This window comes from Elephas maximus, chromosome 3 (genome assembly GCF_024166365.1).
Source record: "Elephas maximus indicus isolate mEleMax1 chromosome 3, mEleMax1 primary haplotype, whole genome shotgun sequence".
Taxonomy (NCBI): Eukaryota; Metazoa; Chordata; class Mammalia; order Proboscidea; family Elephantidae; genus Elephas; species Elephas maximus.
In genome coordinates, this window is record NC_064821.1 from 1,807,382 (window position 1) to 1,832,959 (window position 25,578).

The 25,578-nt window shown below is 56.8% G+C and overlaps 1 protein-coding gene and 1 long non-coding RNA gene across 2 annotated transcripts; both read right to left on the reverse strand.

The window, feature by feature from the left end:
• Positions 1 to 215: 215 nt before the first annotated feature.
• On the reverse strand, positions 216 to 8,194 carry LOC126071580 (uncharacterized). Its single transcript, XR_007516359.1, has 3 exons — positions 7,598 to 8,194; positions 7,045 to 7,188; positions 216 to 1,755 (listed from the first exon to the last, which is right to left on the reverse strand). It is a non-coding gene; the product is annotated as an uncharacterized LOC126071580 (long non-coding RNA).
• A 4,296-nt stretch (positions 8,195 to 12,490) lies between these two features.
• Positions 12,491 to 25,006, reverse strand: MKNK2 (MAPK interacting serine/threonine kinase 2). Its single transcript, XM_049876217.1, has 13 exons — positions 24,627 to 25,006; positions 20,469 to 20,562; positions 20,245 to 20,346; positions 20,066 to 20,163; positions 17,766 to 17,845; positions 16,605 to 16,678; positions 16,319 to 16,423; positions 16,165 to 16,220; positions 15,532 to 15,627; positions 14,783 to 14,977; positions 14,127 to 14,291; positions 12,916 to 12,959; positions 12,491 to 12,765 (listed from the first exon to the last, which is right to left on the reverse strand). Exons 1-13 carry the CDS (start codon positions 24,675 to 24,677, stop codon positions 12,522 to 12,524), a joined length of 1,404 nt encoding a protein of 467 aa, XP_049732174.1. The 5' UTR covers positions 24,678 to 25,006; the 3' UTR covers positions 12,491 to 12,521.
• Positions 25,007 to 25,578: the final 572 nt, after the last annotated feature.

A 25,578-nucleotide genomic window follows, 5' to 3' on the forward strand; every position in this document is an offset into this window, starting at 1 on the left:
CTGGTAGGCATATACCCAAAGACATGAAAGCAAGGACTCAAACAGATGCTTGTACATGAATGTTCACAGCAGCATTACTCACGGTAGCCAAAAGGTGGAAACAATCCAAGTGTCCATCAACAGATGATAAACACATATGATTCACGCACACAATGGAATAGTGTCCATCAACAGATGAATAGATAAACACATATGGCCCATCCACACAATGGAATATTACTCAGCCATAAAGAGAATTGAAGTTCTAGTACGTACTGCCACATGGATGAACCTTGAAAACATAACGCTCAGTGAGAAGCCAGACACAAAAGGACAATATTGTATGACCCCACTAATATGAAATATCTAGAATAGGCAAATGCGTAGAGATAGAAAGTAGATTAGTGGTTACCAGGGCAAGGAAAGGGGTGAGGGAGAAATGGGGAGTTACTCCTTAATGGGTACAGAGTTTCTGTTGAGGTGACAAAAACATTTGGAAATAGATAGTGGTGATGGTTGTAAAACATGGTGAATGTACTTGGAAACCAAAAATCCATACCAGTTGTTACCCAGACTGTTCTGACTCATAGCAACTGTCTCAGTTATGTAGTGCTGCTATAACAGAAATACCACGTGGATGGCTTTAACAAAGAGAAACTTATTCTCTCACGGTCTAGGAGGCTACAAGTCCAAATTCAGGGCATCAGCTCCAGAGGAAGGCTTACTCTCTCTAAGTCGGCTCTGGACGAAGGTGCTTGCGATGCATCAGTCTTCCATTGGTCTGGGAGCATCTCAGCACAGGAACCTCAGGTCCAAAGGACGCGCTCTGCTCCCAGTGCTACTTTCTCAGTGGCATGAGGTCCTCATGTCTCTCTGCTCGCTTCTCTCCTTTATATCTCAAAAGAGATTGGCTTCAGACACTATCTAATCTTGCAGATCTCATCAATATAACTGCCACTCATCCATCTCATTACATCACAGTGATAGGATTTACAACACACAGGGAAATCACATAAAATGGTGGACAATCACACAATACCGGAACTCATGGCCCAGCTAAGTTGACAGGTATTTTGGGGGGACACAATTCAATCCATGACAGCGACCCTATAGAACAGAGTAGAAATGCCCCGTAGGGTTTCCAAGGAGCTGCTGGTGGATTCGAACTGCCAACCTTTTGCTTAGCAGCCAAGCTGTTAACCACTGTGCCACCAGGGCTCCGAATGTACTTAGTGCCACTGAATTATACATTCAAAAATGTTGAAAACAGCACATTTTATGTCACATGAATTTTACCACACTAAAATTTTTTATTTAGCACAATAACTTTTTTAAAATAAAATAAATCATTAAGAAAAAAAAAAAAAACACATACATGGGAGCGTTCGCGTTTATCTGCTGCCGTAGGCTTCCAATATGGCTCTGCACAGCACTGGTCCATATTTAAAATTTGGATATTTTGTTCATCGTGAGCGGCTTAGGCTGGGTTCTCTGGAGAAGCAAAACCAGCAAACCATATAAATACATGTATATACAGAGAGATTTATAGCAAGGAAACAGCTCGTGAAATTGCAGAGGCTGGAACGTCCCAAGTCTGTGGATCAAAATAGAGGTTTCTCCTGATTCACGTAACTGCAGGGCCTGGCAAACCCAAGATCGGCAGGTCGGAGAGCAGGACTCTCGCTCACAGGCTGTAAAGATGGATGAATCCTAAGATCGGCAGGTAAGCTGCTAGCTCATGTCCCAGGAACAGGAGGTCAGATGAACAAGAGGCAGCTGCAGGATCCAGAGAGGGCAAAAGTCAGAACCTCCACTTATATTCAAATGCAGGCTAGAAGCCCAAGAAAACTCCGTTTTAACTGATTGGCTACTCACAGCAGATCCCATCATGGGGGTGATGACATATAAACACTGAGAATCAAGGCCCAACCATGTTGACACACAATCTGAACCATCGCAGTGGAGTTTTTGCATTAATTGTGACCATAGAGGGGGGCATAGGGAGGGCTTTGTGGTGAGGGATGGTGCTGTCTTGATTGTGTCTTTGGGTACAGGGATCCACCACCCCCAGCTGCCGTCGAGCCAGCTCTGACTCACACTGCCCCCACGTGCATGGACTGTGCTCAGTAGGGTTTTTTTTTTTTTTTTAATTTTTATTGTGCTTTAAGAGAAAGTTTACAAATCAAGTCAGTCTGTCACACAAAAACCCATATACACCCTGCTACATACTCTCAATTGCTCTTCCCCTAATAAGACAGCCCGCTCCCTCCATCCACTCTCTCTTTTCGTGTCCATTTCGCCAGCTTCTAACCCCCTCCACCCTCTCAGCTCCCCTCGAGGCAGGAGATGCCAACATAGTCTCCAGTGTCCACCTGATCCAAGAAGCTCACTCCTCGTCAGCATCCCTCTCCAACCCATTGTCCAGTCCAATCCATGTCTGAAGAGTTAGCTTTGGGAATGGTTCCTGTCCTGGACCAACAGAAGGTCTGGGGGCCATGACCACCGGGGTCCTTCTAGTCTCAGTCAGACCATTGAGTCTAGCCTTTTTATGAGAATTTGGGGTCTGCATCCCACTGCTCTCCTGCCCCCTCAGGTGTTCTCTGTTGTGTTCCCTGTCAGGGCAGTCATCGGTTGTAGCCGGGCATCATCTAGTTCTTCTTGTCTCAGGATGATGTAGTCTCTGGTTTATGGGGCCCTTTCTGTCTCCTAGGCTCATAATCACCTTGTGTCCTTGGTATTCTTCATTCTCTTTTGATCCAGGTGGGTTGAGACCAATTGATGCATCTTAGATGCCCGCTTGCTAACATTTAAGATCCCAGACGCCCCTCTCCAAAGTGGGATGCAGAATGTTTTCTTAATAGATTTTATTATGCCAATTGACTTAGATGCCCCCTGAAACCATGGTCCCCAGACCCCTGCCCCTGCTACGCAGCCCTTTGAAGCATTCAGTTTATTCAGGAAACTTCTTTGCTTTTGGTTTAGTCCAGTTGTGCTGACCTCCCCTGTATTGTGTGTTGCCTTTCCCGTCACCTAAAGTAGTTCTTATCTACTATCTAATTAGTGAATGCCCTCTCCCACCCTCCCTCCCTCCCCACTCTTGTAATCATCAAAGAATGTTTTCTTCTCTGTTTAAACTATTTCTTGAGTTCTTATAACAGTGGTCTTATACGATATTTGTTCTTTTGCAACTAACTAATTTCACTCAGCATAATGCCTCCCAGGTTCCTCCATGTTATGAAATGTTTCACAGATTCCTCACTGTTCTTTATCGATGCGCAGTATTCCATTGTGTGAGTATACCGTCATTTATTTATCCATTCATCCATTGATGGTGACCTTGGTTGCTTCCATCTTTTTGCTATTGTAAACAGTGCTGCAATAAACATGGGTGTGCATATATCTGTTCATGTAAAGGCTCTTATTTCTCTAGGATATATTCCAAGGAGTGGGATTGCTGGATCATATGGTAGTTCTATTTCTAGCTTTTTAAGGAAGTGCCAAATCCATTTCCAAAGTGTTTGTACCATTTTACATTCCCACCAGCAATGTGTAAGTGTTCCAATCCTTCCACAGCCTCTCCAACATTTATTGTTTTGTGTTTTTTGGATTAATGCCAGCCTTGTTGGAGTAAGATGAAATCTCATTTTAGTTTTGGTTTGCATTTCTCTAATGGCTAATGATTGTGAGCATTTCCTCATGTATCTGTTAGCCACCTGAATGTCTTCTTTAGTGAAGTGTCTATTCATATCTTTTGCCCATTTTTTAATTGGGTTATTTGTCTTTTTGTAGTTGAGTTTTGTAGTTGAGTTGTAGATTTTAGCGATCAGACGCTGATCGGAAATGTCATAGCTAAAAACTTTTTCCCAGTCTGTAGGTGATCTTTTTACTCTTTTGGTGAAGTCTTTGGATGAGCAAAGGTGTTTGATTTTTAGGAGCTCCCAGTTATCTAGTTTGTTTTCTGCATTGTTAGTAATGTTTTGTATACTGTTTATGCCATGTATTAGGGCTCCTAACATTGTCCCTAGTTTATCCTCCATGATCTTTATTGTTTTAGATTTTATATTTATGTCTTTGATCCATCTTGAGCTTGTTTTTGTACATGGAGTGAGGTATGGGTCTTGTTTCATTTTTTTTGCAGATGGATATCCAGTTATGCCAGCACCATTTGTTAAAAAGACAGTCTTTTCCCCATTTAACTGTTTTGGGGCCTTTGCCAAATATCAACTGCTCATATGTGGATGCATTTATGTCTGGATTCTCAATTCTATTCCATTGGTCTATGTATCTATTGTTGTACCAGTACCAGGCTGTTTTGACTACTGTGGCATCAGTAGGGTTTTCAATGGTTGATTAGAAAGTAGATTCCCAAGCCTTTTTTCCAAGGCTCCTCTTGGTGGATGCCCACCTTCAACATTTTAGTCAGCGGCTGAGCACATTCACCGTTTGTACAAACCAGGGAGTCTACAGTCACATTGTATCAGTATCAATTTCCTGGTTTGGATATTATACTCTAGTTAAGTAAGATGGAGCCACTGTGGGGAGCTGGGCGAAGGGTACACAGGCGGTCTCTGTATCATATTTCTAACTTCCTGTGAATCTATAATTATTTGAAAAGAAAAAATTTAAAGTTTCGTGTTAAAATATTATTTATCAATGGATCAGAATGGATGATCCAGAAATAACCACGTGTCATCGATTCAGCTCTGACTTGTGGCCACTCCACCTGTGTCAGAGTGGAACTGTGCTCCAGAGGATTTTTTTTTAATATACTTTAGGTGAAAGTCTACAGCTCAGGTTAACCTTTCATACAACGTTTTATACACATATTGTCACGTGACACTAGTTGCTATCCCTACAATGTGACAGCTCACTCCCCCTTTCCACCCTGGGTTTCTTGTGTTCATCCAACCAGCTCCTGTCCCTTCCTGCGTTCTCATCCTGCCTCTGGACAGGAGCCACCTTTTCGGTCTCGTGTATCTGCTTGAACTAAAAGCACACTCCTTACAAGTATTATTTTACTTTTTATAGCCCAGTCTAATCTTTGTCTGAAGAGTGGTCTTCGGGAATGGTTTTAGTTCTGGGTTAACACAGCACCCAGGGCCATGGCTTTGGGGGTTCCTCCAGTCTCTTTCAGACCAGTAAGTCTGGTCTTTTTATGTGAATTTGAGTTCTGCTCCACATTTTTCTCCTGGTCTGTCAGGGAGTCTGTTGGGTTCTCTGTCAGGGCGGTCATTCATGGTACCCAGGCACCATCTAGTTCTTCTGGTCTCAAGCTGATGGAGTCTCTGGTTTATGTGGCCCTTTCTGTCTCTTGGGCTAATATTTTCCATGTGTCTTTGGTGTTCTTCGTTCTCCTTTGCTCCAAGTGGCTTGGGACCAATTGATGCAACTCAGACGGCCACTGGCAAGCTTTTAAGACACGAGACGCCACTCTCTGAAGTGGGAAACAGAATGTTTTCTTAATAAACTTTGTTGGGCCAATTGACCTAGATGTTCCTTGAAACCATGGCCCCACACCCCAGCCCCGGCTACTGTGTTCCTCAAAGTGTCTGGACGTGTCCAGGAAAGTTCTTGGCTTTGGCTTTGGTCTAGTTGTGCTGACTTCTCCTGTATTGCGTGCTGTCCTTTCCTTCGCCCTCAGATTTTCAGTGGCTGATTTTTTGAAAGTAGATCTCCGGGACTTTTCTCCAAGGTGCCTCTGGGTGGGCCTGGGGTTCCAACCTTTTGATTAGTAGCTGATTGCATTAGCTGTTTGCATTACTTCGTCATTCTGACCTGGAAACAGACCCACAAATATACTCAAATGATTTTTGACGAAAGTGCAAAACAAACTCAGTGGAAGAAGGATAGCCTTGTCAACACACCATGTTGGAACAAGTGGGCATACACAGCAAAAAAAAAACTCAACCAGAACTTCACATCTTAAACAAATATTAAGTCAAAATGGACCAGAGAATTAAATGTTGTTGGTAGGTGCCACTGAGTCAGCTCTGACTCATAGTGACCCTACGTACAACAGAACTAAACATTGCCTGGTCCTGTGCCGCCCTCACAATCATTGCCCACTTGAGCCCGTTGTTGCAGGCACTGTATCAATCCATCTTGTTGAAGGACTTCGTCTTTTTCACTGACCCTCTACCAACCATGATGTCCTTCTTCAGGGCCTGGTCCCTCCTGATAACACGTCCAAAGTACGTGAGACGAAATCTCACTATCCTTGCTTCTAAGGAGCATTCTGGCTGTACCTCTTCCAAGACAGATTTGTTGGTTTTGGCAGTCTGTGGTATAGTCAATATTCTTCATCAACACCATAATTCAAAGGCATCAACTTTTCTTTGGTCTTCCTTATTCATTGTCCAGTTTTCACATGTGTATGAGGTGATTGAAAATATCATGTCTTAGGTCCGGTGCACCTTAGTCCTCAAAGTGACATCTTTGCTTTTCAACACTTCAGAGGTCTTTTGCAGTAGATTTGAGAATTAAATGTAAAATGTTAAACTATAAAGTTTTCAGGAAAAAACGATGGGGGAAGATCTTTAGGATCTAGGAGCCGATCACCAGGTCTTTCTTCCGAGGTACCTCTGAGCAGACTCGAAACTCCAACATTTTAGTTAGAAGTCAAGCACGCGAACCATTTGCACCACCCAGAGCCTTCAAAGAAGATATACAGATGGCAAACAAGCACGTGCAAAGATGTTCAGTGTTATTAGTCATTAGGGAAATGCCAATTAAAACCACAATGAGATATCAGTACACACCTATCAGAATGGCTAAAATAAAAACAGCCACAACGCCAAACACTGGCAAGGCTGCAGAGAAAACAGATGGCAACGTAGAATGGCGCAGTCACTCTGCAAAACAGTTTCGCAGTTTCTTTTTAAAAATTAACATGTGCTGCCATACCTCGTGAGAGAAAGATTTGGCATTCTGTTTCCGTAAAGATGAAAGATTTGGAAACTCTATGGGGCAGTTCTGCTCTGTCCTATGGGATCGCTGTGAGTGAGAATGAATTCAATCACGTTGGGTTCCCCCCCACCCCCAGAACCATACTTTGCCCAGACTTACCCCATTCCAGCTTTGACTCGCTTTGAGATATGTTCTTCCTGGAATCTGACTGGGTTCTATCATGCTTCGTTTTAAGCCAGCTTCTCTACCTTCAAGGTTAGCCAAAGACCAGGACAGGCCACGGGGTTTGCTTTGGGGACAAGACTAGAGAGGAGGATGGAGTTAGATGGCCCACAGGGAGGATCTCGCACAGCCATGAGTGACCATAACCAGTATCAAACTGCCTTCTTCTCCCCTCTGGGGCCAGAGCCATTGTGTTGGCCTCCTCCCTGCCCCTTCGGAGTCATAATGTCCCTACAGAAATTCAGTCTCATTATTTTTTAAATTGAAGTATTTCACGTGGTAGAAAATGAACCATTTTAAAGTGTACAGTTCAGAGTCCCTTCCGCTACGAACTCCAAAACATTTTCCGAACCCTAGAAGAAAGCCCGTGCCCCTCCTCAGCAGCCCCTCCCCGTTCCCCTTTCCCAGGCCCATGGCAAGCGCTAATCTGCCTTCTGTTCCTGTGAATTTTTCTCGTTTGCCTTTTGTTGTTGTTGTTGAGAATACCCACAGCAGAACATACGGCGACTCAACGGTTTCTCCATGTACAATTCGGCGACACCAATTCCAGTCTCGGGGACGTGGAGCCATTCTCACCCTCCTGTCCTGAACCATTTCTCTCCGTGAACACAAACCCTCTGTCCCCTGAGCTTCCTGTCTGACTTCTGAGCCGCAGCTGTCAGTTTGATACAGATGGTTTTAAAGTAAATTTTGCTTTTAAAAATGGTTTTCAGTTTACAGGAAAATTGCGAAGGCAGCACACAAAATTACCCTGTTGTCTTTTTAAAGGGAGCAGCTCCCCAAATCACAGACATGATTTTGAGGTGGTGTGCCACAAATTGTACACGCCCCTTCTCCAGCTTAGAAGAGTGAGGCTGCGGCTCGGGCAGGGCGCCCGGTGGCCAGAAGCTGACCTCTCCAGTCTACGGAGCTGCAGGCTAAACCCAGCGAGGCCGCAGCAGCCCAGGCCACCGTCCTGGGAGGCTCCCAGCAACATTGCCTGGGCTCCAAGATCTGCCTATGCGTCTGACGGCAGAGAGAGGGGGAAGAGGGTGGGATCGGCCAGGAGGAAACCACAAAAATAAAATCTACAGGCGCAGCTCAGAGGACAAGCTGTTCCCGCGGCCGCAGTGCAGCCGGGACTTGGCAGGCGGCAGGGGGCAGGGAGCGGTCAGCCGCGTCGCCTGGCAGGGCTGGGCAGGGCTCATGGCCACCGGGCAGGACAGGGGTTTGGCATGTGGTTCCCACTCCCCACCCACATGTGAAGTCGGGCCAGGGAAAGGGAAGCTGCCTAGGAGTTCTGAGGTTGGCTGAGGGGCTGGAAGCTGAGGTGCTCTCCATTCATTCATCTATCCTTTCGCTTCTGCACAGAAGCTACATGCACCATCTTGTACAAAAAAAAAAAAAAACAAATAAACTCTTTGCTGTAGCGTCGACTCCAACTTGTAGCAACCCTATAGGGCAGAGTGGAACTGCCCCAGAGAGTTTCCAGTGAGCACCTGGGGGACTCAGACTGCCGACTTCTTAGTCAGCAAATGCAGCTACCTCTTAACCACTAAACCACACAGGGTTTCCACTGTGCACCGGCAAAAAGAAAAAGTGGTGCTCTAAAGGAGTCACGTCCCTGCCTCAAAGGGTGGGGTGCATGGATAAATACGACGCAGTCCGTCCATATCACGGAGTATTATACGGCCACATTGTGTTTATCTGCTCAGGAAACTCATACCTGCCACGGTGTGGACGAACCTTGAAAACACCACACTCGGTGAAAGCAAAAACCCAAAACCAAAGCCGTTGCTGTCGAGTCGATTCCGACTCATAGTGACCCTATAGGACAGAGTACAGCTGCCCCATAGGGTTTCCAATGAGCAGCTGGTAAATTCAAACCACCGACCTTTCGGTTAGCAGCCAAGCTCTTAAACACTGTGCCACCAGGGCTCCACGGAATAGGCAAATCCATAGAGACAGAAAGTGGATTAGTGGTTGCCTAGAGCTTGAGGGGAGAAGGGGAGTGACAGCTAATGGGTAGGGGGTCTCCTTTTGGGGGTGACGGAATGTTCTGGAACCAGATTGTGGTGGTGGTTGTACCACATGCCACTGAAATGCTCACTTTAGGAGGGACAAGGGTATGGCATGTGAGTTCTATCTCAGTAAAGCTGTTGTTTAAAAAACAGCTCCTAGTGGGTCACCCCATTGTCCTTGGGGCACAGCCTCCATTGGTTGGGCGTGTCCCCCCCAACCCTCTCCTTCTCAGCACTCCAGCCCTCTCAGTACAAACAACTCCTTCCCCTTCTCTCACTTTCTCCCATCCAGGTTACTGGGGACCATTCCAGACCTCCCCCCACAGCCGGCATACCCTCCTGTCCCCCAGCGGCAGAGCCGTTTCTTGTTTAGCTTTGTCTGGTCTTCTGTCTGGTAGCTTCACTCATTGAAACCGTGCTTCCTGCTTGAAACCCCCCCAGTGCCTCAGACTTTCTCCTACAGCTGGGGAAACTGAGGCACACAGCACTGAGTAGGATGGAGCTGGGACTCCAGCCCTGAGTGACATTCTTAATCACTGGGATTCCTGGCCTCCCTCCTCCAGAAACCCTCTGCTTCATCCCACAGGACCTAAAGTCTGCCCTGGGCTGTCTTGCTCATTTCTTGCCCTGGTACCCAGAAGGGAGGTCTGCATTTAGCAAGAGCTCAATTACTGCTGAGAGGAAGGACCCCACAAAACGAGGGGAGCCAGCTAGGTTTGAAGCAACTGTGTTTTGTTTGATGGCATTATTGGAAGTGAGCTTCAACATAGCCTCCTAGTCCCTCCACCCCACCAACAGGTGGTTCTATTTCTCCCTCCTTGTCTGGTGGGGGGTCTCGAGCCATTTAGCATGTAGTGGAACATGGCAGCGTTGCCGCTCTGGCCTCGCAGCTTCCGCCTTGGTCTCTTGGACATACGCTCTCCAGATGCTGCCTCTGGGACCCAGCCGCCATGCTGGAAAGAACCCCAAGTCGCACGCGAGGCCCCACGCAGGCACTCTGGTCACTGTTCCCAGCTGACCCCAGCTTCCAGGTCACCCCTTCTCCACATTCCAGCGAAGACCCTTTCCATGATGATCCCACCCATCCAAGTCTTCCCAGCTCGGGACTACATGGATGGACCAGCCCACCGTCCCCTGTCCAAATTCCCAATGGCCAGCATCACCAAGCACCATAAAACGACCTTGTATCAGTCAGTCCAGGGCCGACACGTAATGCAGCAATAGAAAACCGGAAAACCGGTACACACTGCCAAGTTTTTATGACTTTTATTAAATCCTTACAAAACAGAATACAAAATTCTGGCCTTGAAAGTTGGTGTATAAGGAAAACTTTTCAGCTGTATCAGTTCACCTGGTACAATGGAGTTAAAGTGCTTGGATGTTTTTCCCCCACTTTAAAAAACATTTTTAAATTTTCTTTTTCAAACATCTCTACGTTGGAACACTGTGCCCTTCCCACGTTCGCCGGTCGCGGCCTCACCCGCTTTCACAGTAACGGTCTGACCAGTCCTCCGGGTCGCAGTCTGGTTGCGCCAGAGGAAGAGGGAGCGACCGTCCCATCTTCACGCACAAAAAAAGAGCTGTTCCGAGCTCAGCGTTCCACAGTAAGACGGTCATGGGCGCCCACGAGGGGCGAAGGTGTCCGCATTTTGTTCTGGTTACAAAAAGGCAGAGAATCCCCAGTTACAAAAACGTGGAGTCACTGATGGTTGAGAAATGGTGGGGGGCGGGGAGGACGAGGTCCTGTACCCCACTCACTCCGGGAAGCGCGACAGGGCGTCTTTGGAAAAACCAGTCCACAGATCCTGGTGGGTGGAGAGCTACAGATGGGGTGTCAGCCCCCCGCCAGCCACCACAGACGGCGACAATCGTACGAGACTTAGGAGAAGAAGGAGGGCACCCGGGGAAAACAAGGTCTGCCCCCCAACACCCTTGCCTGCGGCTCCGACATTCAAGTATTCTTCAAGAACAGGGAAGGGGTGTCCACTGATGTTTAAAAAATCTAACTAAGCACGAGGAGCGACCCCGACGAAGCCGGGGGGCTGTCCCCACCCTGAGCAGACCTCAGGGGCTGGGCCGTCCTGGTGGGTGTAGGGTGGGCGCTTGGCCGGGAGGGTGGCCGCCGCGCCCCAGCCGCCGACCCTCCCGGACCGGCGGAGCCCATGTGCAGGTAGGAAGCTCGTGTTGCATAGTATTTCACCGCCCGGGCGGGAAAGGGGGCGCGCCTTCCTTGAGCCGCCGGGGTGCCGGGCAGAGCGAAGAGGGGTCTGGAGCGGGGCCGACGGGGGCGGGACGCTGCCCGGCGGGTCCTGGGTGCCCACGAGGGACTAAGGCCAGGGCAGCGGCAGCCGGGGCATCCTGGAAGTGAGCTACCCGCGGGGCCAGAGGAAGTGGGGCCCCGGTGTCTGGCCCGAGGTACCAGCCTGGAGGGGCGGCAGGGGCAGGCCGGGCCGTGGTCAGGAGGAGCCCTGAGAGGGGGTATCGGGTGCCCGGGGCCCGCAGGACCCCATGCCAGCTGACCGTCACCTGTGCAACCCCTTATGCCTCCTTGATGCTCCCTCCTGGGCGGGCACAGGTGAGGGTGGGGCACTCTACCTGGTGGGGGCGGGACTTGGCTCTGAGTAGCCAGCGACATCTGCCGTTCAAGGTCAAGGGCAGAGGCCGGGCCTGGCCGTCATGGCCTCGGAGGAAGCTCTGGATTGTCGATTCTCACGGGGACGTGGTGGCGGAGGGGCACAAGGCTGCCCAACGAGAGCTGGGAGATGCTTGGGCAAGGGGCCGGCAGGGTGGGGGTACCCAGCGGATGGCGTGCTCCGCCCCCGCATGGCACCCAGGTCCTCCCGCCGGCGGAGAGCCCTCTGCCCCTGACAACCACCAAAGGCGTTTTAGGATCGCTGAGGGGATGAGCTGGGGCCACCCATTCCGAAAATAGGGTGAAGGCAGGAGAGGGAGGAGACCCCAGGGATGGGGAGGAGGGTGGCACTCGGGCCACCCTGGCTCTGGAAAGCTCCTCTGCAGGCGGCCCTGAGGGCCGAACTCTCCTGCAGGGATGCGGGAGGTGGTAGTGGCAGGTGACCTCAGCAGGGGCCCAGTGGGCCGTTCACAGTACAGGTGAGGGGGGCGGGGCAGCGGAGAGAGGACCCGGCGACACGCACACCCTCATCTCTGGGTGCTCGATTTTGCTTTTAACACCGTTAAAAATAGAAAAATAGAAAGGCGGGAGAAGAGGAAATGGAAAAAAGGGAAATAAACCCAACAGCAAAACCTTATAAGGAAAACACCGCCCCCAGCTGAGCTTGGGGCCACCAGCGGTGGCGGCAATAGCTTAAAAAATCTGTAGGTCTGGGAGAACGTCGGGCGGGGCGGGGCTATGTACAGAGGGCGGGCGGGGTGGGGCGGGGCGGGGAGGGGCGCTCACGCGCGATCGCCCACCAGGACCACGGGCGCCGCCCCCCTGGACAGGCTGGCCCTCTGGCGCCGCTGGGCCAGCTGCGACTGGGCGGGCGGCGACAGCTGCAGGCAGCGTGAGGTAGCTCGGATGAGAACGGGCCTGCCAGGCCCTGCCTCGCCATCCGCGTCCTCTTCGCGCTGGGCCAGCTGCCGGTTCATGGCGATGGCCTCGGCCGCGAAGGACGTCAGGTCTTTGGCACAGCTGTTCCTGGGGCGGGGGGGGGGGGGGGCGGGGGGGGGCGTCACTTGGGCAAGGTCAGGGGTCTGTAGCCGCCATCCACCCCACTGTGCACCCTGCCCCCACCCCACATCAGGGTTACTCGAGCCCGGCGGGTTCCCCTGCTCAGAGGAGCCTCACCTCTGCAGGACCATGGGCGTGGGCAGTGTGTTCTCCGGAGCGCACTGCAATGACATGAACATGGCTGGAGAGATGGGGTACCCTAGAGAAGTGAATGTCTGGCACCACCCCCGTCACAATTCTGCCTCCACGTCCAGGGCTATACTGAGCCCTCCGTGAGCTGCCGGGGCCTTCCAGCAGGGGTTGGCAGGTGTCCCAGCACAGCTGCCCCGATCCTCCACACGCCTTCCTCACGGTGTGGCCGTGACCCCATGCCTTGCCCCACACCACAGCACCAGGTGGATACCTCCCAGGCTCCTCACCCTCAACAAGCCCACCACAGAACCTCCCTCTCCCTCCTGCAAAGCACCACAGTCAGGCCAGATACCTGGGGGACCCCAACACCTCCTTTACACCTGCTTCTGTTCCCTCTGCCTCGGAGCTGGCCTCCCCACCCCCAGTTGGCCATATAGCCACTATACCCAACAGCTCTGCTCAAAACCCCATTGCAGGGAGCTTACAGGAACCCGGGCACCGAGTAGTCAGAGTGTGAGGTTAAGTCACAAGCCCCCAACACTGAAGAAATAAAAATGCAAAGCCCGTCTCCCTTTCTTGACCCATGGCTGTCCAGATCCTCCCGGAAAGGATTTGTTTGGAACCCCGCACTGGTCCCCCCCCTGCCACTTGTCATGCCGGCACCCCTCCCTGTGACAGCAAGGCCTAGTCTCCGTCCCCCTGGGGCTATCTCTGAGCCTCGACCCTCAGCAGCAGGATTTTCTGTCATGGACAGGGGGCTGCAGAGCCGGGAGGCCTGGCTTCTGTCTGCACTCATGTCTGCTAGCCCCTTCCATGTGGACAGCAGGCCCCAAGAAAGCAATGACTACGAGGCACAATAAACTTGGTTTCCTGGATTGAGACAGAGCCCAGAACTAAGGTTTGCAGTCCAGGGTCCAAGCTGGCTCTGCTGGTCCCTGCCCTCTCTCAGCTCTGCCTGTGCGCCCGTTGAGTGCTCCCTGGATTTCCTTATTTCTATATTTTCATTTCTCGGACCGTACTTGGCCCAGGAAGACCCTAGAGAATGCTTGTGGCTGATCCCAGACTCACTGCAGCTGAGTCTCATGCTGGGCCCTCCAACGGTTCCTGTACACTCACTCCCAGAATGCAGCTCTCAAGGGAGCCGGTGACCTCCCCCCCCGACACTCACCCCATCCCACCCCCAGCCCCTCACTCACCCCCTGCACCCAGGGATGCTGCAGGACCTGAGCCGCGCTCAGCCTCTGCTTGGCGTCACGCACAAGGAGCTTGGAGATGAGGTCTTTGGCAGCAAAGGAGATGTGGGCCCAGTCCTTGTCTGGAAACTCATACTTGCCCTCCTGGATGCTCTCAAATAGCATGTTCTAGGGGGCAAGTATGGCAGGAATCAGTGGGCACTGCCCAAGAGACAGGAGGCAGCCGGCGCAGCAGCACACAGACACCGTCAGACCCACCTGCAGGCCCTGGGCTCGGCAGGGAGGCTGGGTGGGGGGACTCTGAGTGGCTATAGTGAGAGCAGCTAAGGCCACACTAGGAAACCTGATAGACAAGGTGATTGTGTGGGTTCTGCCCCGGTGGAGCTTGTTCACACAACACCAGCTTGGGTTGCGGGAGACGTTTGAATCCTGAGGACAGAGTCCGTGGACAGGAGGCAGAGCTGATGGCGCCCCCGCCCCCGCCCATTTCTCAGTTCCCCAACGCCTTCCCACTTGGGCATTTCGGTCAGAATCGGAACACCCCCATACAACCTTTGAAATTCCGAGAACTAGTGGGCCCTGCTGCATCTGGAAGCCCCTCACCGTGGCACCGCGGCCACCCCCGCACCTGAATAGCCCCTACCGCGTCCCCGCCGCACCTGGCAGGCTGGGCAGGCCTCCCCGCGGTCCCAGCCGCAGTCGCTGCCGCAGTGGCCGACGAAAGGCGGGTAGCCGCTGAGCAGAATGTAGAGAATGACGCCCAGGCTCCACAGGTCGCAGCGCTTGTCATAGATGCTGGCCTCCTCGCTGAAGGCCTCCACCACCTCAGGGGCCATGTACTCGGCGGAGCCACACTGCGGGGGACGCGGCGTCAGAGCCGGACCTCCCCCCACCCAGCCGCCCGCAGGAGCCTCCCGGCCGTCACGTGACGGCGCAGCCCCGGGAATACCTGGGCTCCGCCCCCGAGAGCACCTGGGCTCCGCCCCCGCGCGCCTGACCAGCCGGCTGCCGGCGTCTGGGACCCCGGCCCCGCCCACCCAGACAACGTGCAGCTGTGCCGGCCCCACCCCGGGGCGTCTATCGCACCCCACCAATCAGCGGCTGCCGCTAAAGCGGCCCGCTCCCATTGCGCCTGACTATCCGGCCCCGCCAATCAGCGGCTTTCGCTGAAGCCCGCCCCGCCCAGGACCTATCTCAGCCCCGCCCCCCGCTGTCCGCCTTATCCTGCCCCCAACCATCAGCTGTCGCTGGGAGTCGGCCCCGCCTAACCTCGGCCCCCGCTTTCCCCACCTGGCCAATCAACAGTAGCCACTGGGGACCCGCCCACCGTGTCCGGCCAATTCCCGGCTGTTGCCGGGCAAAAGCCCAAGCTCAGCGGGCTCCAGCCGTCCGTGCCCGCGGCGCTCACCGGGGTGAGCAGCTCTGGCGTGGAGATGGGGGAGCAGTCCCCGTTGAGCTTGATGCCGCTGCCCAAGTCGAAATCGCAGATCTTCACCGGAGAGACCTGGGGGGCCGGGCGGAGCCGGGGGCGGGGAAGGAAAAGAGGTGATGAGGCCTGACCCTAGCCTGGGGCCCCCCGGCCGTACCCCTCCGCGGCCGTGCCCACCCCGCGGCCGTGCCCACCCCCGCGGCCGTGCCCCACCCCCCCCGGCCGTGCCCCCCCCGGCCATACCCCCCCCGGCCGTGCCCACCCCCCGGCCGTGCCCCCCCGCGGCCGTACCCACCCCCCGGCCGTGCCCACCCCCGCGGCCGTGCCCCCCCCCGCGGCCGCGCCCACCCCCCGGCCGTGCCCCCCCGGCCATGCCCACCCCCCGGCCGTGCCCCCCCGCGGCCGTACCCACCCCCCGGCCGTGCCCAGCCCCCGGCCGTGCCCCCCCGCGGCCGCGCCCACCCCCGCGGCCGTGCCCCCCGCGGCCATGCCCACCCCCCGGCCATGGCCCCCCGCGGCCGTGCCCCCCCCGGCCGTGCCCACCCCCGCGGCCGTGCCCACCCCCGCGGCCGCGCCCCACCCGGCCGTGCCCGGCCACGCGGCGCCCCTCACCTGGTTGGGGTGTTCACACAGGATGTTTTCTGGCTTGAGATCCCGGTGGGCGATGCCTGCGGGGGCAAGGCCGACAGGACAGAGCAGGGGTAGCGGTGGGTGGGTCGGGGTCCCCCGGGAGGCCTGGGAAGGCGGGCGGGGCCCGGGCACCCACCTTTGTTGTGCAGGAAGTCCAGGGCGCTGGCCACGTCCTGCACCACCACGCTGGCCTCCAGCTCGTTGAAGTGGCGGCGCTGATGAATGTGGTTCAGGATGGAGCCTGCGTGGCGGCGCCGGCAGTGGGGGGACACGTGAGGCTCCACCCGGCCCCCCGCTGCAGCCCAAAACCCACCCTCGGCCCGACAGCCCCCACTGCCATTAGGGCTCAGCTGGAGGCCTCTCTCCGCTGCCAGGCCGGCGCCACCCCACCCCGCCTCCCACCGCGAAGCCCCACCGCGCACCTCCACGCATCTTCTCAAACACCAGGTAGAAGCGGTCCTCTTCCTCAAAGAACTCGATCAGCTCCAGAACATTCCTGGGGGGAGGGGTGGCGTAGGAGAAGAGCTGTGGCTTCCAGAGGCCCGTGTGGGCTCCCCCAACAGGAAGGCTTTCACACACACACACCCTCCCTCCTGGGAAAGGATCCCCCCAAAACACCCCACACACAACCTGGTATGTAGTAGGCAATCAATAAACGCGTACGGAGCCTGGTATATCATTAAAAAAAAAAAAACCAAATTATATTAAAAAGAAACCAAACCCAGTGCCGTGGCGTCAACTCATAGCAACCCTATAGGACAAAGCAGAACTGCCCCACAGAGTTTCCAAGGAGCGCCTGGTGCATTCGAACTGCCAACCCTTTGGTTAGCAGCTGTAGCACTTAACTACCATGCCACCAGGGTTTCCTGGTACATCATAAAAATAAATAAATAAATATGCACGGGGCCCAGTACATGGCAAAAACCACTGCCATCGTGTTAGTCCCAAAATACTGTGATCCTAGGGGTGAGCAGAACTGCCCCATAGGGTTTCCAAGGCTGTGATCTTTATGGAAGCAGACTACCTACCACATCTTTCTCCCACGGAGCGGCTGGTGGGTTTTAACTACCGTTTCAGGCCAAGTGCTTTAACCAAGTTGTGCTACTAGAGCCCTAGTGGCCTTGGTACACGGCAGGTGTTTAAGAAATTTGAAATGCACACTGGCACAGTCCACAAAACAAAACCAAACACCTTGCCATTGAGTCAATTGACTCAGCGACCCTATAGGGCAGAGAACAGCCCCATAGGGTTTCCAGGGAGTGGCTGGTGGATTTGAGCTGCTGACCTTTTGGTTAGCAGCCTGAGCTCTTAATCTTTGCACCACCAGGGCCCCTTGGTACATGGCAGGTATTCAAGGAATTTGAAATGCACACTGGCACAGTCCACAGCAGCTGCTAAATAAATGCACAATGGGCCAGGTACCTGTTAGGTGCTCAATAAATGCATGCCGGTGTTAGGTGGCACACAGGTGGTGTGGGCCAGGCAGTGTGGTGGCCCTCACCTGGAGCACCTTACCTGTGTCCCTGGCAGCACACAGTAGTGTGGGCCAGGCAGTGTAGTGGCCCTCACCTGGAGCACCTTACCTGTGTCCCTGGCACTGGTACAGCATCTCCACTTCCCGGAACACTCTGCTCCGGATGTGCCCTGGCTGCTTTTCAATGATCTGAAACCAGGGTGAGGCACTGGGTCAGCTAGAGCCTCCAGAGCTGGAGGGCAGGTGCCTCCACCAGAAATGTCCCCCCCTGCCAAGCCCAAAAGGCCACCCTTTCAGCTTAGGCCTCTAGTTCCAGAAAGCAGAGCTGTCCTGTGGGGTCCCGGAATTTGCCAGAAGCTGGAACTGCGGAGTCGACATGGGCAGGGGTCACACAGGGGAAGGGGGCAGGGCGGGAAAGACAGAGAGGAGCCGGGGCAGCTCTCTACCACTGACACTGGCAGGCCTCAGAGACAGATTGGGGTCTCTGCAAAATGCCCGCTACAGGGTTCGGGGTCCCTGGGAGAAAACGTTTGGCCCCCTCCCCACCCTGATGATGCTGGGGTTACTGAGATCTGGGGTAGCCACCAGCCACTCCCTGAGGCAGGCGCTGGTGAGGGGCCAGGCCAGCACCACCAGGAAGCCTGCGGAGGCCACGGGCCCCTGGCTGGCAGCCCAGCAGTCTTGGCTGCTGGCCCCAGGCCAGCCTGGGCAAATGCCACCGGCCCCACGAACCTGGGCAGTTTCAGCTCTAACTGGCTATGACAGACGCCGAGGACCCTGGGCTCAGGAAGCCACTAGCAAAGCCTCTCTAGCACCCCATGGCCCTAAGGACTAAGGGCCCTGGGTCTCCTCCCAAGGTAGCCCCCAGCCACTGCTGATCACAGGATAGGGGCTGGCAAGTGCCCCCACCTCTCACCCCACAGGCCTGGGCTAAGTTCCCAACACCAAGGCCCCAGGCGGTTTGGATCAAAATCTAACTCCATCGGAATCCACTGGTCCCCCTGCTCCCCAGAGGATGCTGGGGTCCCTTCTGGGGTGGGGGGTCAGATCCACCACAGCCTCCTACACACCTCTCCTCCTTTTTAAGTCACAGGACCCATGAATCGTGTTCAGTTAATCCAGGAAGGCAGTAAACCCCAAGGCAGCCTCTTCTGGCACCGATACCTGAGTCTTCCGGACAGAGGCCTGGGCTGTGCCCCAGACTTTCTGCAGGCTCACCCCCTTCCGACGACCCCTGCCCCAGCCAGGCCACCAGGACCCCAAAGCCCCCCGAGCCATGCAAATCGAGCTGCCCCACCCCACCCTGCCCAGTCCCCACGTCTCTCCCAGGCCACCCTGTTACCAGTTCCCCTTTGCCAGGGAGCCCCCTGGGTTTTCCTGATCCCAGCACCCACCACATGGTGTCTGGCAGCCATTCCCTGGGCAGGTGTCCCTGTGCTGGTGCTCAGAATGGCCTGGGCTCCCAGGCTGGCCCCCATGTGCCCACACAGTGTGATTCAGGGCGCTGGACCCCATTAAACCTGTTTCCTTATCTGCCAGGCAAGGACTGCCCAGCCCAGGACGCCTGACATGAAGGACTTGAGCTGCCCCAGAGAGTAAGTTTTAGGGTGGGGCCCATGGCTGCTGTCCCTGCTGTGGCCAGGTGCCCCCCTCCGAAGTAAGCCTCCAGAAGGTCAGGCCAACACCTCCCTCACCAGCTGGCAAAGGTTGAAGGGTGCTTCAGAGACGGGGATCACTCTTTCCCTGCTCCCTTGTGTGGCTCAGAGAGCGGTTCTTGCAGCTGGGGCATGGCGTAGCCTGGACTTCCACCAGGGCCCCAGGCCAGCCTGCTCACCAAGGAGCACCTGGCGCTCCTCAGGAAAGCAAGCCCATGTGACCCACCCAGAGAGCCGTGCCCAACCCAGATGCAGGCAGGTGGTGGTCATGCGGGCGGCCTGGGTGGCCTCTCGAAGCAGTTGGAATACCAGACTGCCAAGGTCACATGGCTGGGACCTAGATGGGGCCCCAGGCTGCTCAGCCACATGCTGGGTTCCCCCAGTGGCAAGCCCCTGGGCACCCCAAGTATGGTGATGTCTTCCTCTCATCCTTCTACCCAGTATGTGAAGCACTTGTCCCTGGGGACAGGGCTCCAGGTGCCAGGCACCAGGGCACTGGCTAGAAGTGACCCAGTGATGGCTCTGACTGTGAGCCCTGGCGGCCACCTGGCACCAGGGAGCAGGCAGAGGCTGTCTCTTGCGGGCTCCTCCTGCCTGCCTCTGGGGCACAGCTCCCCCCTGTAGGCAGGTGGAGTGCCAAGATCATATTTGGATGGCAGCTTTCCCTGCAGGAAGTCCGGGCAGCCCAAGTGCTGCCTTACTCCTCCCTCCCTGGTGGTGCCTGGCGCTGGGTGGCGGGGTGCTGGGTGCTCACCTTGACAGCATACTCCTGGTTGGTAATGAGATTGACACAGGTCTGCACGCGGGCATGTGCACCCTCACCCAGCACATCCTCTTGCAGCTGGTACACGTCTGGGGTGGTGGGGGGAGGGTGTGAGGGCCACCCTTGGCTGCCAGGTCCCCCACCCATCACCTGTACCCACGCCCCCTGACCTTCAAACCGGCCCGAGAAGCTGTCAGTAGCCCGGCATCGCTTCTTCTTCTTGCCTCTTTTCTTAGCGTCCGGGATGTCGATGGGCTGGCTGGTTGGCATGTCTGTGCCAGGACGTGGAGAAGGCCCTGTGCTCAGGAGGCTGCACAGCCCCTGCCCCCCGGGCCCCCAACACAGCCCCTGCCCCCCAGGCCCCCAACACAGCCCCTGCCCCTGGGCTCCTCACCAGGACGGGCTGGGCACTCTAGGCCGAAGTCAGCGTCCCCGTCCCCGTGGTGGGCCTGGTCTAGGGAGAAGGCCAGCTCGAAAGGATTCGGCCCCTGTAGGGAAGGGAGGCACCCTCAGGCCCTGGCCCTGCCAGGCATGTGCCCCCACAGGGCCTCCAGTGGCCAAGAGGATCCCAACACCCTGCCCAACCCCAGGGCCTCCCAGCCTGCAAAGACCACAGCTGGTCCCTTCTAGCAGTTCTTGACCAGGATGACTCTGTGGAGACATCTGTGATTGTTACTACTGGCGGGGGGGGAGGGGTGCTACTGGCAATGAGTGGGCAGAGACCAGGGTTCCCCTCAATACCTTACAGTGCCCAGGACGACCCCGCCACAAATAGCTGTCTGGCCCTAAAGAGCAACAGGGAGTACCTGGGTGATACAAATACGCTCAGATGCTAACCAAAAGGTTGGGGGTTTCAGACCACCCAGAGACACCTCAGAAAAAAGGCCTGGCGATCTACTTCTAAAAACTTAGCTGTTGAAAACTTTAGAGTGCAGTTCTAGTCTGACACACAGGGGGTGCTGCTCAACAGCCTACAGCACACAGGACAGCCGCCACCCCAGAGAAGGATCCAGCCCCCATGTCAGCAATGCTGAGGCGGAGAAACCCTGTGTTAGCTCTCTGAGAAAAAACTGAGTTCAATCCCTACCTCACACCACACACAAGAAAAAACTCCTGCTGGGTCAGACAGTGTAAACCAGGGGACCCTGCAGCTCTCGTGATTTCCCTCCTCTCTCCTCTCCACTCAGCATGTGGATTTAAATGTGTGCAGCGTCCTATGAGGTCAGGGGGTAAGATGGTTATGGAATGCAGTCTCTAGGGAGTCAGCGGAACCCCCTAACCCAGGGATCCTCACCCTGGGCGATTCTGCCCCCCGGGAACACGGGACCATATCTGAGAACATCTGCGGATGTAATGACTGCAGGGGGTCTACTGGCATTGAGCGGGTGGAGGCCAGGGATGCTGCCCAATGCCCTATAGAGCACAGGATACCCCACCCCACAGAGGGATCCAGCCCTCAAGTCAGCAGTGCTGAGAGAAAGCGACCCTGGCTTCACCTGATGGTGAGGAAGCTGGGACACAGACCTGCGATGAAGAAGCAAAGACGACCCACAGTGGGCTGTCCGCTGACCTAGCGGCCTAGGGCAGCGGGCACAGGAGTTGGCTGAGTCACGTGGGACCCACATCTTCCCCTCCGTGGGCTCCTCCACAGCCCGGCCGCCATCAAAGGCGGTGGCGGGCAGGAGGTGACTCACCAGTGGCCGAGGGCAGGGCTCTGAGCCAGCCGGGCTACTTTCCCACAGCTCCTGGCCCATCTCAGGGCAGCCAGGCCCATCCCAGTGACCCGGGCAAACCCCTGGGCCTGCCCGGGCCTCCGTTTCCCCCCATCACCATTCCAGCCAGAAGCTGCTCTCCCCCTTCCTTGCTTGGGTAGCGGCCTGAAGCTTGGGAAAGGAGCTAGAGGCAGAGGCTCACTGGTGCCCTTTGAGGCCCACCACCTTGCCTGCTGCCTGGGACCAACCTCTTCCCAGCTCACATCTGTGCAGGAGCCCTGCGCACCGCCTGGGAACTGGCTCTGTGTATCCACACCCTCCTTATCTGCAAGCTGCAGTGTGGCTGCTGGCTGGCCTGACCCCTGCCCACCCTGTACCTACCAGGCCCAGCCTCACCCTGTCTCCAGGCCCATGCATCCCATAGAGCACGCCTGGGTGGGAGACGGGGGATGAAGGCAGCCAGGGGCTCGAGCAGCCATCTATCCCCCAAAACGAAGGACTGCTCGAATGAGTCCATTTCTGCAGGCTGGGGGCTGATGACCTCTCCTGTGAAGGTGCTGGGCCTTTGAAGTGGGAAAACTGAGGCCCAGCTGGTTCCTTTATCAGTCAGACACTGGCTTAGCCCCGGGGCAGGTGCAAAGGCCTATCAGTAAGATGAGGGGTGACAGTGGTAGCTGGATTGCAGTCCCAGTGTTACGCTAGACAAACTGGCCAGTACCTACCCCTCTCTGGGCCTCCAGCCAGTGGGTGTGGGGGTGCCACCAGCAGGGAGGAGCCACTTTCCCCATCCCAGATCCCTGTACCAGTCCTCCTAGGTGAAAGGCCTCCTGGCAGAAAGACCTGTGGACCAAGGAGGGGCCTCTGCAGCGGGGCTGGGAAGTGGAGGGCCAGATACAGGTCAGGGGAGCAGGGAGGAGCTGCGAGGTCAGCACCGCTCGCACCTGCTGTCACCCACAGATAACCGCTAAGAGCCCTACTGGGGGCTCAGGAAGGGGAGGGCCCCCAGCCAGCCCCCACCAGAGCCTACAGAGGGTGCGGTCCCCATGGGGTCAGATCAACACCAACCAGCCAGGCCAGCTGATGAGTCTGACAAGTGCTTTGATAAGGCCTGTCTGAGGTACCTGGTGTCTGGACTCTACCTGGCGGGAGAATAAGCGGCTGCACAGCCAAGGGAACCACCAGGAAAGAAGTGACCTGGCCTCATGCTGGTGACTGTAGCCTTGGGCCACCCCTCGCCTTTGAGACCAGGAAGCTGCACTGACTCCTGAGACATATTAAGGTTCACAGCACCAAGTGGCTGCTGGGTCCTGGTCTCATCCCAGTCCCACTGCCCGATCTCCATATAATACGCCTGTCCCAGCCTCTAGCTCAGAGGGACAGCCACAGGCACTGAGGTGAAAGGACAGATGTGCTGGTGCCTGGGCACCCAGCAGGGCCAGCTTCCATGTCACCCACGAGCGGGGTACCCAGAACTGTCCATCCTCCCGGGCCTCCACCTTCCTGTCTTATGACGGGAAGACAATCACAACACATTTGAGACGTCCCTCCGTGTGCTTCTGTGGCATGGTGGGGAAAGGGTCCTATAGCAGACTCCTCCAGTGACTGGTCCCTGGTGGACACCCCGAGCAGGGCCCCGACCTCCCTGCATGAAGCCAAGGCAGGCCGGTGGTGTGGGCGGCCCCGCCCTGGGCTGGCGTTGGCCCAGAGTCAGCAGGCCTTGGCAGGAGGCAGCTGGAACCATCTAGAAGTGCAGTTTAATTTGGTGATGGTGCTGGCCCTGCACGATGACCCTGTCCCTGCTTCTGCCCAGTCCCAGGAGGTGACAGACCATTGCAGGTGGTGGCTCAGGTCTACCCCTCGGTGTCTCGGGCCTTGGGGAGACAAGCATGACAGGCGTTGGGGCGGGGTGGGGCGGCAGGGAGGCAGACAAGCCTGGGAACCCAGCTGGCTCCTCCCTGCTGGCGGGGAGTGTGTACACACACACGCTTAGGCACTCACAAACACACCCAGGCCCCTGCCCTCTCCACCGGGCAGCAGGTCCCTGCCCTAGGAGACCATTACATAAGCGGCCGAACGGGTGGGGCAGGGCCGCTGACATCATGCGTCCCCTGGGCCAGCCCCGTGGGGCCCCTGCCTGGCACCTGCCCTCCTTCAGATCTGATCATCTGCCACCCAGCCTCGCAGCCAACACCATCGTCTCAGAAACTTCCCGCTCCTACAGGAAATGGCACTTGGGCGCAGGGTGTCTGAGGTGTCTAGGAGGCTGCAAGCTGGGGGCCGTCCACTAGACAGCCTCATTTCACAGGCTGCCTGGGTGATGCAGGGAGCCCCCCAGCCTGGCTTGGAGAGAGGACCCCCCCCACAGACCACAGGGTGGAGGAAAGGATCGTAAGGCTTTCTCAAAACACCGCCAGTGCATACTCAGCTGGGGCTTGCAGGACGCACCAGCCAGGGGTCCCAGGGGCCGGACCTGGGGGTTCCCAGAGGAAAGACGCTCCCAGGGCGAAGGCGACGGGAAAGCCCGAGTGGAGCTTGCAGGGGGCATGAGATGAGCCCCCACAGCCTGGGGTCCCCAGAAGAAGAACCCCATAGGCCACAGGAAAGTGGGGACGGGGCCCGCCAGCGCACACCAGGCTGGGGTTTGCAAAGGGTACTAGCCAGGGGTCTCAGGGGCAGGGGGCGCCCGGCCCGGCGCCCCTGGAGGAGGAACCCCACGGGCGGTCGGGGCGCTCTGTGCCCGCTGAGTCCCCCAGCACACCCCAGTCCAGACCCGGGCGGGGCGGCTCCTGCGAGGCCCCGCTCGGCGGCCAGCCGGCCCGCCCCCACCGCGCGGGCCTCACCTTGAACGAGCGGTGGAAGCCCTCCAGCTCGGCGGTTTTCTTCTGCACCATCTTCCGTCCGGGCCCCGCCAGCGGGGGAGGGGGCGCAGGGCCCGGGGGGCGGCCCGCGGGCGGCCGGGGGGCGGCGGGGACGGGAGCCTGTGAGCGGGCGGCGGACAAAGGCGCCGTGAGCGGACGGCCCGGGGGCTCCCGGGGGAGGCCGAGGGGTCCCCGCCCCGGGGAGGGGGCGCCGACCCCACTCACCGGGGTCGGGGTCGCGCCGGGGCTGCAGTGCTGCCGTCGCCGCCCGACGTCGCGCAGCCCGGACCCCGATCCGCGGACCGCGCGGGGAACAGCGCCGCCGCCGCCGCCGCCACCGCGGACTCCTCCGCTGGGCCGCCGCCGCCGAGAGGAGCGCGCGCGCCGCCGCCGTCGCGGCCTTTATGGGCCAGGCCCCGCCCCGCCGCCGGCCACGCCCCCGCGCGCTCGGGGGCGGGGTGTTGTGGGGCGCGGGGGGGAGGTGCCAGTGAGCCCAGTGCAGCTGCGCGGTGCTGCTCGGGGGCGGGGCGTGCGCTTAGGAGCCTCCAATGCGGCTGCGCGGAGTGGGATCGGGGGCGGGGCGTGCGCTTCGGGGCGCAGTGAGGCTGCTGGGTGAGGGCTCAGGGGAGGGACGTGCGCTTCAGGCCGCTGAGCGCGGCTGCCAGTGTGGGCTCGGGGGCGGGGCGTATGCTTCGGGGAGCCGAGTGCGGCTGCGCGGTGAGGATTCGGGCGGGGCGTGCGCTTCGGGGCTCCTTGTACGGCTGCGCTTTCCGGGCGCGGGGCGTGTCCGTGGACTCTCGCACGCGCCTGCGCGGCGAGACCGTGGTGGGGGTGTTCCGGGCGCCGAACGGTGTTAGGAGGGGAGGTGCGGCGGCCTTTGTGGGGTTGCATGAGGCTCGAGGACCCGCGACAACCTCCCGCTGGGTCCCACGCG